Here is an 18,855-nt window from a genome sequence, read left to right on the forward strand (position 1 = left end):
AAGTCTGTCTTCAAGCAAATCGTACTTTGGTTACTCACTATAAATACAAAAAAGCGCACGCGCATTCGAACAACACACGCGCACACACTGAAAAACTTGCGTTTATAGCTTTGTCATTACATAAACAAAAATAGAATTTACAAGAACGTAAATGGCATTAATACATCGCTGGTAATGTTAAGTCATCTAATTTTTATCAAAGACTTATTTAACGAACAATATAATAACCGTCGTCAAACAAAAACGGATTGAGCGGAAAAGCACTTTAAATGTCAATATTGGTGGCAGATAAGTCCAGAGATGTCACTACACACAGCAAATAAAAAACTGGAACAACGTTAATAGATAAGTTGCGTTACTGACTTGCGTATACCGTTTAAGAAGCACAATATTAGTTTTGAAGCGCTAGAGTTTCCGGAGGTTTCAAATTTTCGAAATATATTGACGAGTTTGGACACGCAGCGTAGAGGAAGGTCTCGAATGAAATGATGACGAAGAGTCGAGGACTCAAGCTGAGAACTGAGGAGAGGAGAAGCTGAGGATGGAGTAGAGGAACGGAGGGAAAATGGAGTTTCAGGAGTGGGGATAGTGCCGTGGCGTGTGGGTGGGAGAGAAAGAAAGAGAGGGGAAACTGTGGGAAGAAAGAAAAGGAAGAGTGATAGAGAAAGAGAGAAAGAGAGGAGAACAGGTGAATAGTGTAAGATCGGTCCGGCCGGCGGCGCAGTCCGCGTGCGTCAGTGTCAGTTTATTCGGCCTCTCGACTCGGCGGGTAAGCTCGGCTCCAATCGGTCTTGTACGGTTAAGCTCGGGTATATTCGGCAGTTTTGTGGTGGGGAGGCAGTGTATCCGTGACGTCACATAATTAGAGTAAATACAAAGTAGTCTTGATGGGACAGCGGCGTGCGCCGCATCGTGAGTCGCTGGTCCGCGCGCGTCAAATCTATTTCGCTGCGATACACGCACATTATGCTCGTGTAAATTACAATTTATTTCTTTCGCTATGAACCGTCCGTGTGTGCGTGTTAAAATATCCTAGATGACTGTGAGGACAGTGAGTGACATCCGTGAAGCGAAGAAATGGATAAGATCGAGGTGAGTGAGAAAAAAATTCATGAGGAGCAAGAAAAATTTGTTTTTTATCAAATGCAATATCGTTCGTGTTTGAGGTGGACAATGAAGAGAGCTGAGGATTAATTTTTTGATAATGGTCAAATCACTTGTTACCGTTTATCTATGCGTAGTCGCGCGCGCGGACGTAATGCAGAAGTGACAGCGTGCTGATAGGTGGGGGAAGGGCTAGAGTGGGGGAGAGGAGTTTATCCCGGAGTTAGACATCTGGCAACAAATGCCATTGTGTGTATCCTCAACGTGCGATACTATTAGACGGACTGCTTACCCCTCTCCCCACCATATTTTCACTCTCTTTCCTTTTCTCCCACTCAACCTTCCCCCTCCACTTCTCTGTTTCTCTCTCTCTGTCTCACGCGTACACACTCCCCTCTCTTTTCTTCTTCTCTTGCTGCAACTATATCAACCTGTCTCTTTCGCTCCTACTTGGCGCTCCTTTTTCAACTTTCTCATCTTCCACCCTTGTCTACAACTCTACTAAACCTCTCTCCCTCTCTTTCTACCAGAACTGTCCTTCTCACCAATTCTTATTTTCTTCGCTCCTTTACTCCAAAGAGCTTTCCTTCTTTCTTCAATTACAAATCTTTTTCTTCTTTTCTCACTCGGTTCTTGTTCCTCTTCCACCACGCTACTCACTCCATCGTATCACTCTTTCCTACTCTCGCTACCTCTTCCCTCGATCTTTATCTCTTTCGCTTATTCTCAGTTGGTGAGGTATTTATAGATGTGCCTTAACCCGATTTAACATCACCATCTCGACTCGCATTGTTCTAACGATGATTTAATGAAATTCAACTATGCTTTCATACATTTTCTTGAAATTCTTGTTAGGCCTGTTTACACGGTCACGAATACTAATTACCGGTTATAGGGAGTACAATAAAAAACAAAACACACGAGCTATATTCCTGCACATGTCCGAAATTCAAATCAATAACACGCTTCACCACACTATCTTCTAATTATTGCTATGAATAAATATCGCGCGTTGTGTATACAAACAATAAGAAATTCTAAACCTCTCTGTGATTTTAAATTTAATATTTCTCCTTGTTCATAAAAACTGGAAGCCAATATAGTACATGTATATACGAAGAGAAAATAGGTTTTGGAATTATTCGTGGAATAATGTACAGTCAGAGCCAAAAAATGTGTTCCACGAAAAAGGTGGTGATTAAAGTTTTTGTTTTTTCTTTATCATCTTTACGATTTCTCACATATTTATTTGTTCGACGGGTCTGTCTGTGTGGGCATAAAAATATCCACAAAAATATGCATCGTCAAAGCTTCAGCGTCATTCACGGCGAGTATTAATTCGAAACTTATTATTGTACAGGCGCACAAAAGCATTTTTAAACCAATTTCTTTTTCATCTATAATTGGATAGTTCCCCCACTCTCCGAGGCTTCCCCCTCCCCCTCGCAGCATACGTATAGTACAGCTCTGGCTAAAACCCTGTACAGTAAATCGCACTTCTGTGAGGTGAATTGAAAATAGTATATGTATGAGAGAGAATTAAATCGATAATGCGGGCTCGAAGCGTGGCAAGTAATTATTGTAGCTCGCCCGAAACGCCAACCGACGTTTTTGTTATTGTATTGTCATATATATAATAATAAGTGTAAAGTAGCTTGTGCGTTTTTTTCTTTCGGTAGGTCGATATAGCGAGTGCACTCTGCTCCTTCTTTTTCCTTTCACACGCGTTTGCTCGTTTAGATACATTTCATCCTTTACCGTTACGTGTTGCGTAATTTATTTAATAATCAGAGACGAGTTTTTACTAATAATAATTAATCTTGCCATCTGGTTTAAACAAATTAGGTCGTGTCGAGATTCGTGTACAATGTAACTCGCTAAGAAGTTTATATTGTAACTTAGAATGGTGTATAGTGGGTAGGGGGGGGGGGGGAGAGTAGAGGGCGCTTTTAATTAAAATTAAAAAGAAAAATATCGCGTTACACAAAAGTATTGGACTTTGCTAAAGAGGAATTTTATTTATTCCTCAGCAAATAATTCCAATTCACACTCGACTGTATTTTAAGGTTGTAATAATAAAATTATTCATCCGAAATATTCTCTCTCTCTCTCTCTCTCTCACTTGAAATTAAATATTTCTTTTTATCTCCAACATGCGTATCAGCGTTTTTGGCATAAATTGCTCTCACGCGCACCGTCTACACATGCACATTCTCTTTGTCGAGTATATATCAAGCTAGAAAATTGTGAGTTCTTGGTTACATTTGTAATTATAATCTCGCCCAAGGCTCGACTATCCATTTTCGTACGTGTGCGCTGAGTGTGTAATGCACTTTGCGTGTATGCGTGCATATGCAAACAGTATCATAAAGTTCCACGTAAGCAGAACATTGTTATTGTCTCTTATTGTAGATAATTTAGACGAATAATATGAAAGTCGAATGCTAAACGTATTTAGAGTTTCTTATATATATATATATATATATATACGTTATATCTCGCAGCTATACTCGTATAAATGACAGCATTTCTATGTATAATATTCAAACGTACACATATAGGTTTTCTATCTTATTTTTAAGATCTTATTTTTACTAATTCATCTGATAATCGTTCGTGTGTTTACAGAATTTCTTTGTCGTGTATGGACGTGTGTGTGTGTGTGTGTGCGCGCGTACTTTCGTGCCACGCGATAGTTTAAGATTAACGTGTAAAGATTTATATATCATATATACAAGTTTACCGTGTGAAATCATTCGTGATTCGTGTGTGTGTGTGTGTGCGTGCGTGCGTGCGTGCGTAATGCATATATTGATGTAGCGTCAGTGTGAGAAGGTCCAAACACACAGGCACAACTAATTTCAACGAACTCAACGCAAAGCAGGTGCTCCACACTACAATGGTCCTTGTGTTAGAAACGAGTTATACGTATATGTATACTATATATATATAACACATGGCCGAATCGCGATACATCTTGTAATTGTCGGATTAAAATGCAAATTACATGGAATTGAATTGGATTAATCCTTAAAAGCAGTAAAACAAAATTGCTAATAAAGAGTGAATAAATTGTGAAAACAATGATCGTTAGACGAGATATATGAATAACGAGAAAGACGTGTTTACGCGAGCATTAATGGGAAGTTGGTGTATCGAAAATAAGGTCGAGTGAAAGATAAAATAAACAAAGATGGCTAATACGGATAGTAAAAATTGATTCGTTTGGCCACAGTTGCAATGTTTAGGTATTTCGATGTGTAAACAAAACATGTGACGAGTCAAGTTAAATATAGCGCATAAACGTTTGCCTGGAAATTGATTAAAATGTTCAAAGCGTGTTTTTAGCAAACTATGTAATAAAGTATCGTTGAGAAGTTTTTCGATATTGCGAGAGAACGTTTCATTATAATGGATAGAAGAGACAAGTGTGAGTTGTCGTAGATTTGAATTAAAAGAAGTGGTGTGTACGTTACATTGTGTCCGTGGCTTCTGTATATTATTCGGGTCGCAATCTACATATATTGGTTTCTGTGTACTCAGAAATTTAGGAGTCAAAATATTTTTATCTTTATAGCATCGACCTTCTTGCAGGATGCCTTTCGCCGTATCTACCTTTTTGTATCACAACTTTTCGTTCGACGCTCGTATAAATATTAACGCTATTAATCTAAATTCTGGAGGTCTATTTTTCGAGAGATGGCGCGCGCAGAGCGCGCTAGCGAGTGAGCGTCCCTCTTCTTTCTCCCGGCCAGTTCCCCCCTTCCCCCCACCTAACTCGTAGTTCCCGAACTCCCCACCACAGCGCCTTACTAACGACATTAAACGGAAGTACCCGTTGCTCTGCCTTAATGGAATTTACTTTTGCAGCTTCGTCGAGCTCTCGCTATACTTACCGAGTAAATTGCAGATCGCGTATAAGAGGCGCATGTCTCGAAAAACAAATGATACTTTATTCTTAATACGGACAATGCACTTTTTTCCCTTTGATCTATCTTATAATCAATGGGGAAATTTACGAGTTAATTCTCTCTTCTCGTATATGTATATATATATATATATCTTTCTCTCTCTCTCTCTCTCTCTCTCTCACTTTGACACAACCTAGTTTTATTTCACTTTTATTTTATACCCTCCCTCATTGCTCTTATATTGAAAAAGCAGACATTTTTCTTCTTCCCTCTTCGACATATTTTATGCAACGAGGACCTTCTAAAAATAGTCCATTGCAATCCGAGATGGGACAGATTCTCAGAAAAATGTGCCAGTTTGTATAAACATGATTTTTTCTCGATAACTCCTACGTTTCTTTTCCGGCTTAAATATTCATTCGTCTCGTACTGAAACGTTGTAATATTCTCTGGATTAATAATTTTATCAATCTGTAATATATGTGTATAGATATTTGTTTCGTGCCGTGTTGTGGCATCAGTCACGAGCTTTCGCCAAAATATTTTCAAATTCCGTCGATTCGTCGTTGTACGTTATATTTAACGAGAAATTTTCCACTTTTCATCCAGCTTTTCTGTCCTTTAACGCACGCGCTGGTCGATCTTGAAGCGTGCATAGAAATGGAACGAGGATTTTCTCGAAAATTATTTTCTAAAATGAGTTTCACGAGTTTTAGGTTATAATTGCCAAAGTTGTAATAATTATGATAAAATCTGTGAGCGAGCACGGGCCAAATCTGTGGGGTTGTAGTAAAAGAGGGTAAAAGGAAGGAATGAAGGAAGAAAGAGGTTGGCGGGCGGGAGGGGGGAGGATATATAGAGAGAGAGAGAGAGAGAGGAGTGGGGGAAGAGCGATACCGATGGAACGAACGCGGCGCGACGTGTGGAGGGGCGCTAGTGGTAACGGCGGAAACTGGAAACTTTTGGCGGGGAGTGTACATACTCTATGCTAAAATTCTAATCGGCAAAATTAGTCGGGAGGGGGTACAGTCACGGCGGAAAGTATGACTGACCGCGATTCCCAGTAGGAAAGTTATGAAATCAATTCTACATAGAATCAGCTTATGAGAATAAATTTATATACGTATTATTACTACTTCTTTTCCGTGAACATTAAAAAAAGTAACCGATCGATCGTTCCGTTGTCGCTTACGCAAATCCAAATCTTCGTTTATTCAGCTAATTAATTTAAACGAAACGCTTGATTGGAAAATTCAAATGGAGAGTCCCAATGATGCTTCGTATAAAAATTACGCTTATTCTTGGAAGAATAATGAAGAGGTGAAAGAGAGCGTGAGGGGAGGGGGGAGGGGGGGGGAAGTTATTTTAATAGAATTATTCGATTCTCCAATATTTTACGACAAACATGGGAATATTTCATGCATTTATATTATTGGATTTAATTACATATAAAAAGAAATAATATCCACTGGCAGAAAATGCTGGAAATACGAGATACTTATCATAAATCAACAAGACAACGGTGACTGTATACTCATTCTGCTGAGTACCGTCGAAACGGAAATCATTTTATTATTAGAACTGTTAGCTTTACACAACGCTATTGAAGCTGTTTAAAAGTTTCTTTCTTGGAGTTTTAGGTTTCATTCTTTATTCCACGTTGCATTAACTCTTACAAAGTTTATAATGATAACGTTACGCGCTATACTTATAATACTAATGATAATAAAAAAAAATAAATAAAAAATTGAGAAACAAAAAGATGCACTTTTTGTTTCAATTAAACGATGCAACATAAAGGAAATGAATATTAATTAAACGCGCTGCTTAATTAAATCATTAATTAACCGTATACGCGTAGCTCTCGTTGATTAAACGTAGTTTATTAAGTCGTAGCTAATTATTATTGTAGTATAATATATATATATATATATATATATAGTATATTTACTTTATGCATATACTGTACACGTACACATGTACACAGATAAATTGGGTTTTACAGCGCGCATAACAGGAGGAACATTCACAAATGCAGTTATCATCATATTTAAGCTCTGCCAAGCGTAACTGCTTTTCGAGAGATGTGAATTTTCTTACAATCGCGATTATATTAATTATATTAACGTGACTCGAGAATTATCGGGACTTACGGCCAATAGTTTCTCAAATTAAAATGATTTACAGCGATGACGCTGTTTTAATTGTAATGATCATTGGCTAGTTGCATCATCATTTCGTCGACGTTTCAATTTAATGCCTCGGATAAATACAATCGGAATACCAAGTGTGCTTTCACGGAGAAACTCTCAACTTTATTTTAGTACTCCTTTTATTATCATCCTTCCTATTTATTTGTTATTAACAACCTCCCGAGTGCTTTTCAATAAACAATTGCATCTTTGACAAACTATTGATTCTGTCTTAAATATATAATTGGACTTTGACGAAGTTTATATTAATTATTAAAAATAATTATAGCTTGATAAACTTTTTAATAATATTGTACACCACGAGGTTTTACAATTTTTATAAAATAAATATTATTATTATTCCTCGCGTATAAAAATCCAGCTTTTTATCCCCAATCGTGTTACTACTCTCCAATTCTGTTAGAGTTTATTTTTTTCATTTTATACATATATATATATATCTCGGAGATATTTCCTCGGATTCAATCGAAGTTTGGCGGCTTCTCGCCCTATTTGCTTGACGTTTCTCGCAAGTCGAACGCGAAATTTATTTAGGATCGATGAACCGAGTATGATAAGTAAAGCCCCGAATAAGCTGTTATTTATGGAGCGGACTGTACTCTCGTGTACAACGTGCAGACACAGTCGCAAGCGCATATTCTTAAGCGCACACCCACACACACGTGTACTTGTACTCGGACGTTCTTTCATGGAAAAGATGGAAAGCTGTAAGACAGAGAGAAAAAAAATGCTGTAATGAAAATAGCGACGACAATAGTGAAGAAAAGTCAGATAGAACTCGAGTTTGCTTATTCTTTCCATCGCTTGCTTATTTCAAATGCCATAATTTTTGCTCATTATCACTCGTTTAAATACTTTTTGCCCCTATTTATCGCCTATCCACTCTCGTGGTTGACCAGTTTTTTCTTGGAACCTTCCGAGAGCGAATTGGGTCAATTAGTGCAAGAATTCGAAATTAATTGTATCGATTAATAATAAGAGGGCGGAGAGGGGGGGGGGGCTGCCGTGTTCTCCAATCAATTTCGGGAAACCAATTACGCGAAGCTTTATAAATTTCGTAACGATCGCCTGGATTTCGAACAGTTTTTCCTGACAATTATGCGAAAGACTTCATAATAGGTTATTTAGCAACGCAGATATTAATGTTGTGTGGAATAAAGCTCGTTCAGCCTTGAAACGTACATTTTAATCGTCCACGTTTTCTTCTCTCTTTGAAACGCACACACTCGTACACACGATGCCTCAAAATGGTTTTAACGAGTCCAACGTGTTTCTCTTTTCACACTTTCTCACAAAATTTATCGTCGAATCTTCTAGTTACACCTCGGGCAATATTTATTAGCAGCGTTGTTAACCCCAATGATAAAATACGTTACATCGCGTCGTGCACTCGATTTATGAAACGCCTGAATTTTTCCGTCCCGACTATTCTATTGTAACGGGTGTGCCGTGTCGTTTCTTGAAACTCCGGTCAAAGAAACGGTAGAAGAAACATCCTCGTAAAAGTCTCTCCCTACTTCCTCTCTGTGACCCTCCTCCTCCCCCTTATCCTTCTTCCGTTCCTCAAAAATTAATCACTTTTTAGCGCAGGGAGACCACTGAGATTTTTCGGCGAATGACTCGACCAAATTAGGTAGCAGCGAGTCGAAACTAGATCGTGCACGGTTGACCTTGTATTTAATATATTTCTGCTTACAGTTTATTATGCAAATTAAACGAATGAAATTGCTCAATATCGCCGTCTAACGCCTGCGAACCAGTGAGGATAGAAATAAACAAGACGTATGAAAAATTGGCCAACTAGCCAAATAGAATTATCCAATTTCGCATTTGAAGCGATTAGATGTGCAATTTGCACTTCCCGGCAAACCGGATTTAAGCTCCGCTAGCGAGTAACCGCTGGATAGAGAAGCGCGTGCTGTAGGTGCGTGCGCACGCATGCTCCGTTTTGCATGTATAGGGTGATTCTTCGCTTTTTGCCGGAATGATGAATTTGGATATTTCGGGTGATTCTAAGAGAAAAGTTCCTTTGCCATTTTTCTGTCCGACGATTAATTCAAAAGTTATCGAGGATTGAACGGTAATTGATTCTAGGCTTCCTATTGGTCAATGTACAGGTTGCTCCGAAAAAAAAAAAACAAATTTATTTCTCCTTATGTAAATGTTTAAATACAAGGCTATACTTGCAAAAGGTATACTAACCCCTGTTTGGATGAAAATAATTTAATGGCACAACTCTGTGTGTATATATGTAACTCTACTTGTTCATTAGATGCACGCTCGATGCAACGTTTCGTTGCGAAAGGGACTCGTGGATTTACTTGTTTCGACAGTGATTCAAATATAGTTTGTATTCTCGCATCTGGTAAACGGTATTATACATATCGGCTATGTAAATCGTGTATCTTGCTCTACTTTCGCCACTGATCCTCCGAGTTAAACCAGCGAGGTGCGATGAAAAGGAGAGTAAAGTAATTTTTCATTGCGCACATGAAAGTAGCATTTAAATAACGCGCATAGAAAATAAAAGGAAAATGCGATGCGAACGAATGAAACGAAAAGAAAGATTTACAATAAAAATTAAATAGTCTGGCAACATCGCAAGAAAGAAAAAGTTAACAGAGCATCGCAGCTCGGGACGTTGTTTCTGTGTGTACACAGAAGCAAAGTAATTGGCAGTAAATTTTCTCAGGTCACTGGGGTATATCTTTACCACAGTTTCCATAATCCCTGCTCCTTCGTGCTAGAAGAAACGTTTCTCTTTCGCAGATTTAACATCCTTTTTTACCCCTTTTATTATTTAACCCAATATCGCTCTCATGAAGCATTTACCGTCACTTGGAACACGTGAACCAGTTTTGATAACCAAATTATTTCTTTATTTAGTCAGCAGCGATAACGACGTTTGAAAAAAGCCTTATGAATTAATACACAAGCGTCAAGTTGTTTCGTGGAATGCGATAAAAGATTGATTTATCTAGCAAAGCTGCCATTTTAACCCTAGATATTGCCATTTATTTCAAACGAACACAATGTTTTTATTGTCCGAATCCCAACGTCAACAGATGCTCGCTTCAACTCGAACGCCAAATCGTCAATAATATTAGAAATAACTGTAGCTCTCGAAAAGGACTATACAGATAGAATTCTTTTTTTTTTTTAATAGAGCAATAATACTAAAATATAGAAACATAGCAGCAAAATAATATTTTTGTAATCAACCACAAAGTGTGAATAAAAGTTAAACTTCCATTTTTGAGATAAATATTTTTTTATCCACGAGTATATAAAAAGTAAGAAAAGAAGTATTAGTGACTATGAATATACCTTTTTTTTTTTTGTTTGTAGAAATAACTTTTAACTGAAAACAAATTATAGAGATAGCATTCGTTAAAAATATACCAATAACAATGCAATATAAAACTATGGTTATTATACAGAGAGAGAGAGAGAGAGAGAGGCAAGATAATATTTGTATAATTGACCATTCGGAAATGGTTGTTAGACTCGAATTTTAAAGATAATTATATTTTTATTAGTGAATTAGGATGGACTGTGGATTCCTTGTGATGTGTAACGAAGAAGATTAAGGAGGGGAAAGAAAGAAGTATTAGTGACGGTGAGTGCAGAGTGTTTGTGCGTGTTTATGTTTGTGTGTTGGGGGTATAGGAGATGTTTCCAGTGGTGCACCGTTTCCTATTGTGCGCCGAGTCGAGTGCATTAGTTATGTAAGCTGCTGGTAAAAGGGAATGTCGTGGCATCCTGATTGCACTGTATCAAGCAGCAGCGATAGCACGTCATTATCTAGTTTCTGACTCTATTCTATGGCATATGTATGAGTATATTATTATGGTATTGTATGCGTGCACTGGTACTGCGTGGCCCTTAATCAGTACAACACCCTACCGATCGTCCGTTTTCTCGTAATTTCGTTTTCTTTATTGAAAAACCAACACTGTTCTCATAATTACATGCAATCTGCTAATTATCTAACATGTCGATATCGACAACGATGACTCATCCTCGGTTCTCCAATCTTTTTCGTGAATTTACAGCAATTTCGTGGTCTAATGAGTATAAATTGTTTTTTGCAATTCAATGTTACACTTGTAATGATAATCGTGGGTTGAGAACTGTTTTTATAATTTTGTAATGTTGTTTAATAGTTTCTGTTCTAATTCTTGTATTATTGATATATTGTTATATACGTGCATAAGGTTGCAATGTAAAAATTAAATTTTTTCTTCATTCGTCCTCATAATTTTGTTTTATTAGAAAAACAGTTGCCTTTGTAATTTTTTCTAATCTGCTAATTATCTAACTCGTCGATATTGAAAAGAGTGACTCATTCTCGGAACGATGTTTTTTTGTACAAGTTTACAATGATATAGTCATGCGTTACAAAGTAGTCCACTACAGTTATTGCTATTATTATCATTGTTATTAACTATAAATTCTCTCCGAGGAGTTATATTATTATTATTAATATACAATGCTATATAAGTATATCAATCCGAGTATAATGTTTTAAGAGAGAGAGAGAGAGAGAGAGAGAGCAAGTTAAAGAATTGAAAGAAAAAAACATGACCCTCGACCGATAAAAAAATAATTCCGATCATTGGTTTTAAGAATAATCGGATTTTGTTAAAAAAATCACTGTCCTCATTATCGTATGCAATCTGCCAATAATCTAACGCGTCGTTCACCAAGAATGACTTATTCTCACCGTTGAATTATTCATCGAAATGGCTTGAATCTTTAATCGAATCGCGCCAATCGATTGAAAGATGCGATCACTCGTTGAATTTTTTGACGAGGAAAACGAAAGGGGAAATATTGGCAGTAATATTTTCATTGCGTCTACAGTACACAAGAAAATGTTACGTTGAGGCATATTTGAAATAGAAAAACAATTTCCTTCTTGTTCCTGATTGAACGCGAGATCGGATTATACGGTCTCGCGTTACATTGCGATATCCGATTAAGGAGATGATAAATCGATATAACTAAATACCTGGTGCTTGCTCGATGACACAAATAATACTTGTACAATTACAATCGAATAGTCAACTTTCAATTTATATATACATATATATATATATATATTAAACTTGCACATCCTCGCGCAAATCAACTTTCTTATTATTATTATTTATATACATTTTCTGGATAAATTTGCTTAACCCTGCTTAACCCTATGCGCGAAACTTACTTTCAAATCAATGTCGGATTAAATAATTACATTCTTATACGCATTCTACCTCGTATACCTGTTATTTTATCGTAATATCGCAAAATGTCAAAGGTCAAAGATGAAAGTATAATTGCCTCGGCAAATGTTCTGTTTTAGAAATATTTCGGGGCTCGACGTACAAAGAAATTGTATATTTTACAGGAACGATTTTCTCGAGTGGTAAACAAATTGTTGTTGGTAATTAATTGGTTGATTAAAAGGATGACGTGTCGAGAGACTATCGTAAGTTTAATTTTAATTAGCAGTGTCGAGTGACAAAGGCAGAGATATTGTTAGTTGAATAAAGCCAAAGTTATTGGATTTTATTGATTTCCATCAAGAATACCCGTACAAGCGCGCAACGCATTGTGATTTGTGGCACGAATACATTCTCTAAGGTAACGAGAGTCACTTACGAATGCGGATAATACATAAACTGCTGGCTTATCTTCACTCGCAGCTCCGTAATTCTCCTACTCAAACGATTATCATTCGTCTTTTTCAGACGACTTACAACGCGCGCGCGCGACGAAGCTTATAAAACGTCTGCACTTACTTCTGTGTCAGTGTGTGTGCGCGCGTGTCCTCCAAAATATTTTCTTTTCTCCCCATGTATACAAATGCCCCTGTATACGAGCTTATTATTAACTTTTATTTACAAAATCTTGTAATATCTCTCGCGATGAGCGAGATACGAGAAAACTCACACCTACGCAAAAGTAAACTGCACGCGTTAATTACAAAGCAGCAAAAATTAACATTTTTCTCATCATCGAGCAACCTCAGCGAGTTCTCTTAACGAGTGTTAGGCCTGCTAATTATTCCCAACGGGAGGAACAAGTTTTACACGGCGAGGACTAAAAAGCGACGATTATTTCGTTGGTTTTTAACGCAGAAGCGAATTTTATGCACTTCCTTAATTACATTGGGAGAAAAAAGTGTAGAAAGAATAATGTTTTTCTTACCTAATACAATTATGCAAGTGTGGCTTGTATCGTACGATAAAATATAACAATAATGGTGAATGAAGAAGTTTATTGGGTCTGAATTCAACGTAAATAGTAGAAAATTCTTGGACCCAGCGGTTATTGTTGATTCTCAGCACTCGTGGACGAAGAATCAACATGGTTCGTCCAAGAAAGGGGGCTTACTTTTTTTTCTCTTAACCGTGAGTCGCGAGGCTTGTTTGGTAAACATTGAAAATGTGTACAGAAGCAATTTCTGACTTGATGGCTGAGGGGCCACGGTTTGGTGTTGCTAGTCTGGTTTGAAAGTTGTGTGTGTGTGTGTGTGTGTGTGAGTGGTGGTGATGCTGTGGGAGGAGGGGTAGCTGTAAAGGACGAGCGGTAAAGGGTGCGCGAGAGCCAAAAGGAGGTGAGAAAGAGTGGGTGCAGCAGAGTAAACCCAATAGAGAGAGGTCCGATGCAATTACTGCAGGGAATTGGACAAATGGAAAATGCATTCTATCATTATGGCAATGCTTTGAGCGAGAGAGAGAGAGAAAGATAGCATTGTTTTCCTATTACACCCCTCGCTCAACCTAGACAGCCACCTTTAAGGCTCAATGTGTCATTCAGTCTAATGATAAACTTGAAAACTAAACATTCTAATCTCAACAGACACTTCTCGCCTTTTCAAAAGACGAGATTCGTTCAAAATTAAAACATTTAATCAAATCACTTTATATATATGTATATTGTTAAATTGAATATTTTAGCAGTTTATTGTGAGATTATTGCAATTAAAAATTATGCATTTGTTTCTATTAGAATATACAGGGTGTACCATTTAAAATTCTGTTTATCTTTGTCATTTTAAGAAATGTCAATTTTTTTTATACAAACTTTTTAAAGCATTTTTCTATTTGCATTCGAAACGATAGTATATGCAAAAATTGGTATCTCTGGTTTTTAGGACGATAACAAGAATTTTGTGTCTCGGTGGTCTGAATCATTTCACGTGGTCACTCTGTATACAGCTATAGATCGCTGTTCATTAGTAGATTCTCGTTAAGAAATACTAATTATTCAGAGGTTTTATTGAAATATTCCAATTTTTCCGTTACGTCCAATAATAAATAAACTCAAGTGAAATGTAATACTGTTTACATAAATTTACTCGACGAGGGATTTTCAATACATTTAAGTTGCGTGGAAAAGTTATCTGCAGTTTTAGCGAATTGATCGATCTCTCTTTATTTATCTGCATATGCTTGTCACGCTTGAAGGATTGCCCGAGGTTAATGAATATAACTTGTCGTCAAGAGCAATAACAATAATAGATATAAAAGAATATTGAAAAATTAAATTTATCGTAGAATCTATACAACCTTTCAATTATCGTTTAAATTGATTTGATATTTGTATATTTGCACAACTGTGGCCAACTTCAGTCCAGTGTTTTCTTATCGATAAGAGATATTTGAATTCATTAGAGATTCTAATTTAATTGAATGAGAGAGGAAATTATAACGCAAAGCACAAGATAATGAAATTTGTTACGATATTTGTCTGGCAAACATTGTTCAGTGTGTATAACGGTGAAAATTTCATGAAACCAGCTGGAAATCCGGAGTATGAAAATTATTTAGGTTTGCTGCAACTACCGTTAAATAAATTACTATAAATCGTTTATATAGGTATTCTTGTACGCTCCACAAATTTCTCACGTATTTCATTGACTCGATTCAATAATGCAACAGGATATTTGTTATTTTTTTATTTGAATAAATTTGCAAAATCCGATTGTTTACTCTTTGGCCTGGTTTGTTTCAGAGGGTAACAGCAGACCTTTTATCATCCATTTACTGGATTAAAATGTATGAACACAGTTTTTAAGCTTAAAAGCTTCGTATGTGTAGGCGAACGAGAGAAGTTTGAAAAAGACAATTAATCCTCTGCGTGAAATAATTTTTGCAAAGAGTAGCTTTATCTGCTTCCATTGTATACCTTTTATAATGAAAATTTCATAAATTGCAGGATATTAATATAATTTCACAGTGATCTATAAGAAATACCAAAATTCAATTTTGTTATAAAAAGAGCTGTGATTCTATGTAATCATTGCTAATATTACTCAAATAATTCATCTTGAAACGACTATTTATGGGATTAATCAAATTCTTGAACCATGAGAACTGACTCTTAAGCTGGAAAGCTTCGTACGTGTAGATGAATGAGAGAAGTTTGAAAAAGACAATTAATTCTCTGCGTGGAATAATTTCTGCAAAGAGTAGCTTTATCTTTTCCCATCGTACACTTCTTTTATAATCTACATCTCATAAAATGCAAGATACCAAGATAATATCAAAGTAATTAATAGAATACTGAAATTCACTGTTATTACAAGGAAAGCTGGCTGTACAATCATTTCAAAAATGTTACGAATAACTTATTTTGAAAAAGACTGTTTATGGAACTAATAAGATTCTTAAACAGTATGTGAACACAGGTTTCTAGCTTAAAAGCTTTATACGAATATGTGAACGAAAGGAGTTTGAAGAAAAAAAGACAATTAATCCTCTGCGTGGAATAATTTCTGCCAAGAGTAGCTTCATCCAGTCCATCGTATACCTTTTATAATTTAAATTTCATAAAATGCAAGATACCAAGATAATTTCAAAGTTATTTATAAAAAACTGAAATCCAAATTTATTGCGAAGAAAGCTGATTGTACAATAATATCTAAAATGTTTCTAATAACTCATTTCGAAATGACTATATATGGGTCTAATGAGATTCATCGATCAGCCTCTCGCGTATCAAGGTCATTAATCACAATTCTTATAAGTAAAATACATTTCTTATATTTTCATTTTATGGACAAGCATTCCCTGACGTTTCATTACAAGTTTACGAGCTTTTCGCAACAGTGGAATGGCATTTTCCTCAGGATTGGCTAATCTTTTTATACGACACTGCGATTAATTTCTCCAAACCTCCGTAAAACTTATTAAAACATCGTCGACAAGGGTAATCGACGCAACGTTACACAAGCTTCTCTTTAAACTGTCGTTTGCCCACTTTTTTACGCTCTCAGTTTATTCGACGCGTTATTGCTCGCATCTCTCTGCTCCGCGCGTTTTGTTAGGAGTACAGTTTTAACTTTACAGGACTCGTAATAATAATAACAACACAAATACATGATAGATACATTTTTACACAGAAGCACACGATATACGAATAAAGCGAGTTTTTGCACGAGTTTTCGTTCGTTTGCTCGATTCGTGAAGCTATGAACAACAACACAACCAGGCAGAAGGACGTTTTTCTTTTTCTACACTTCCCTCCCCCCTCTCCCTCCTATTCAGTGCTTGTTTTCCGGTGTCCACGTCCTTTATAGCTTCTTCTTTTCCATTTCTCTTCCTCGTAACATTTTTTCTCTCTCTCACAACGCGCAACTATAGTCGGATCTCCGAGCAAAGCTAATAATTAAATTGTGTACAAAATAATAGTTGTACCATTTTTATGCATTTAGCTAATAATTAAAAATAATTATTAAAAGAACAATCGACTCGAGGAAAATTATAAGAGAGCGGATAGTTATCCAAGAGGATCATTATTAAAAAAATTATTTTCAATTTGAACAAAATAATTGGTATGTCACAAGAATTCACCAGACACATTACACACACACACTATGGTACACGAATAGAAATAGGGATTGGAAGAGTGATCAAAGCAAGTAGAATGGAGAGGGGAGGGGGGGGGGGGGTATAAGAGAGTAGAGAGTTATCGGAGGGGATTAAGGGGCAAGGAAGTGTGGAGAGGTGGTGGGTGCATCCTGGAAGAAAAGGGACGCAACGCGTGCGAGAGAGGTCCTGGGGGTTGGAGGCCGAGATTAATCTCTTCGTAGAGAACGGAATGAAAAATAACGGACGATTATATAAATCAAGCGCGAACGCTCGCCAAGCAACGAGATTGCTGCCACCAGCACCACCATCAGGACCGCACTACCACACCTTAACTATCAATAGCCACGATCGGAAAGCAGAACACTGAATATCCAACTCCATCTTCCTTCCGTAAAATTCACCAACCATTTCCGGATTCACTTTTAACCCCGGAAATCGAATTGCTGGAGAGAAACATATCTATATCTCACTCGAAATGCATTTTATTAATTAAAACTGTCGAAATGAAATTTTCAATCTCCAAGAGAAATTTTGCTGGTAGAAAATTTGCGTTTCTCGTTGAAATTTTTCAATAAATTGCTACTCTCTCCATTAACGAAGAACAGACGCTAAAGTTAAAGAGTCTTTTACATCTTTAAATTATTATTCGACACCGAAGTGTCGAGTTAAATCCTCGCTTCGTTCGTGGTGGTAATAAAAAACTTTCTATCAAATATTAAAGGAGATAAAAAAGCAGCATAGGGAGTTTTTCAAGAGTTAAAATTTTATTGCTGCTTTTTAGAAGGAGAGTTTTTGTTGTTCTTGTTGTTGTTGTGCTGTGCTGGTTATTATCCAGTGGAATAAAATTAATTTCGAGTTACTTGTGTTTTGTAGCATATTATGGGGGGGGAATCAAAATGGGCAACGCAGAGTAGATTTTAACGTGTAAGGTATAAGATGCATGGAAGTATGTGTGGGTAGTGGCTAATTGACGATTTATAAAAGTAAAAGAAGAGAGCGTTTAGAGGTGCACGTGATGAGGCTGCTTTATAAGGTTGCCTTTCCAAGAGCAAAAGCATTCTGAAGAAGGGCGCACTGTTGCCAGACGGAGCTTGAAAATCTCCTGTCCCGGAAATATAAAACCTTCCCTATGGCCAAGACCCTTTGAAGAATTCCTGGAATTACTCCTGATATGGTGATCCTTGTCCACTACCTGTCGCACGCATCGTTTTTTTTTCTTTCTTCATCCTCATAACGCCTTGGACTATTTTAATTAAGCACACTTTTCTCGCCATTAAATTGCAATTAGCTGTACTACTAATTATATTTGATATTTTACAATAGATACAATAATCTCTTGAACGATTTGTTGCTTTCGTTTTTATTTTGTTCGAATAAAAATGTAGTAAACGTGCAAGAAAGCTTGTGGATCTAAAACTGATATTTTTTATTTTCAGCTCGATTATCTTTAATATTTTATAATTAATTACACAGTATCAATTATATTTAATTTTTGATCAAATGAATAACAAAATGTTATAATTGATTAGTACAGTATTCCTCCATTTATTTCATTAAAATAAAAATAAATTAAATGTGTATAAGAGCCTCCAAACGTAACATTTTATCAGTTTGGATTTTTTTCGTGTAAAATGTTTGGAAAATATATGGTCTTCCGTATATAGTGTCCTTCCCTCACGAAGCATTGTATATATATATATATATACAAGGTTTCATATTTTCTCCACGGAATTTCTGGCGAGTTCGTCCTCTTTAATCTAA

The 18,855-nt window shown here is 36.5% G+C and overlaps 1 protein-coding gene across 1 annotated transcript in view; it reads left to right on the top strand.

Moving 5' to 3' along the window:
- The first annotated feature begins 710 nt into the window (after positions 1–710).
- Positions 711–18,855, top strand: part of LOC136775943 (mucin-17-like) — a 119,674-nt gene continuing 101,529 nt past the window's right edge. Inside the window, exon 1 of the mRNA XM_066731156.1 lies at positions 711–1,092. Within this exon, the coding sequence (XP_066587253.1) occupies positions 1,078–1,092 (15 nt within the window). The 5' untranslated portion in view covers positions 711–1,077. The remainder of the gene's footprint in view (positions 1,093–18,855) is intronic.

The sequence above is a fragment of the Prorops nasuta genome, unplaced genomic scaffold (genome assembly GCF_024137725.1).
Source record: "Prorops nasuta isolate Cenicafe-Biocafe unplaced genomic scaffold, Cenicafe_Pnas_1.2 PNAS00008, whole genome shotgun sequence".
Lineage (NCBI taxonomy): Eukaryota > Metazoa > Arthropoda > Insecta > Hymenoptera > Bethylidae > Prorops > Prorops nasuta.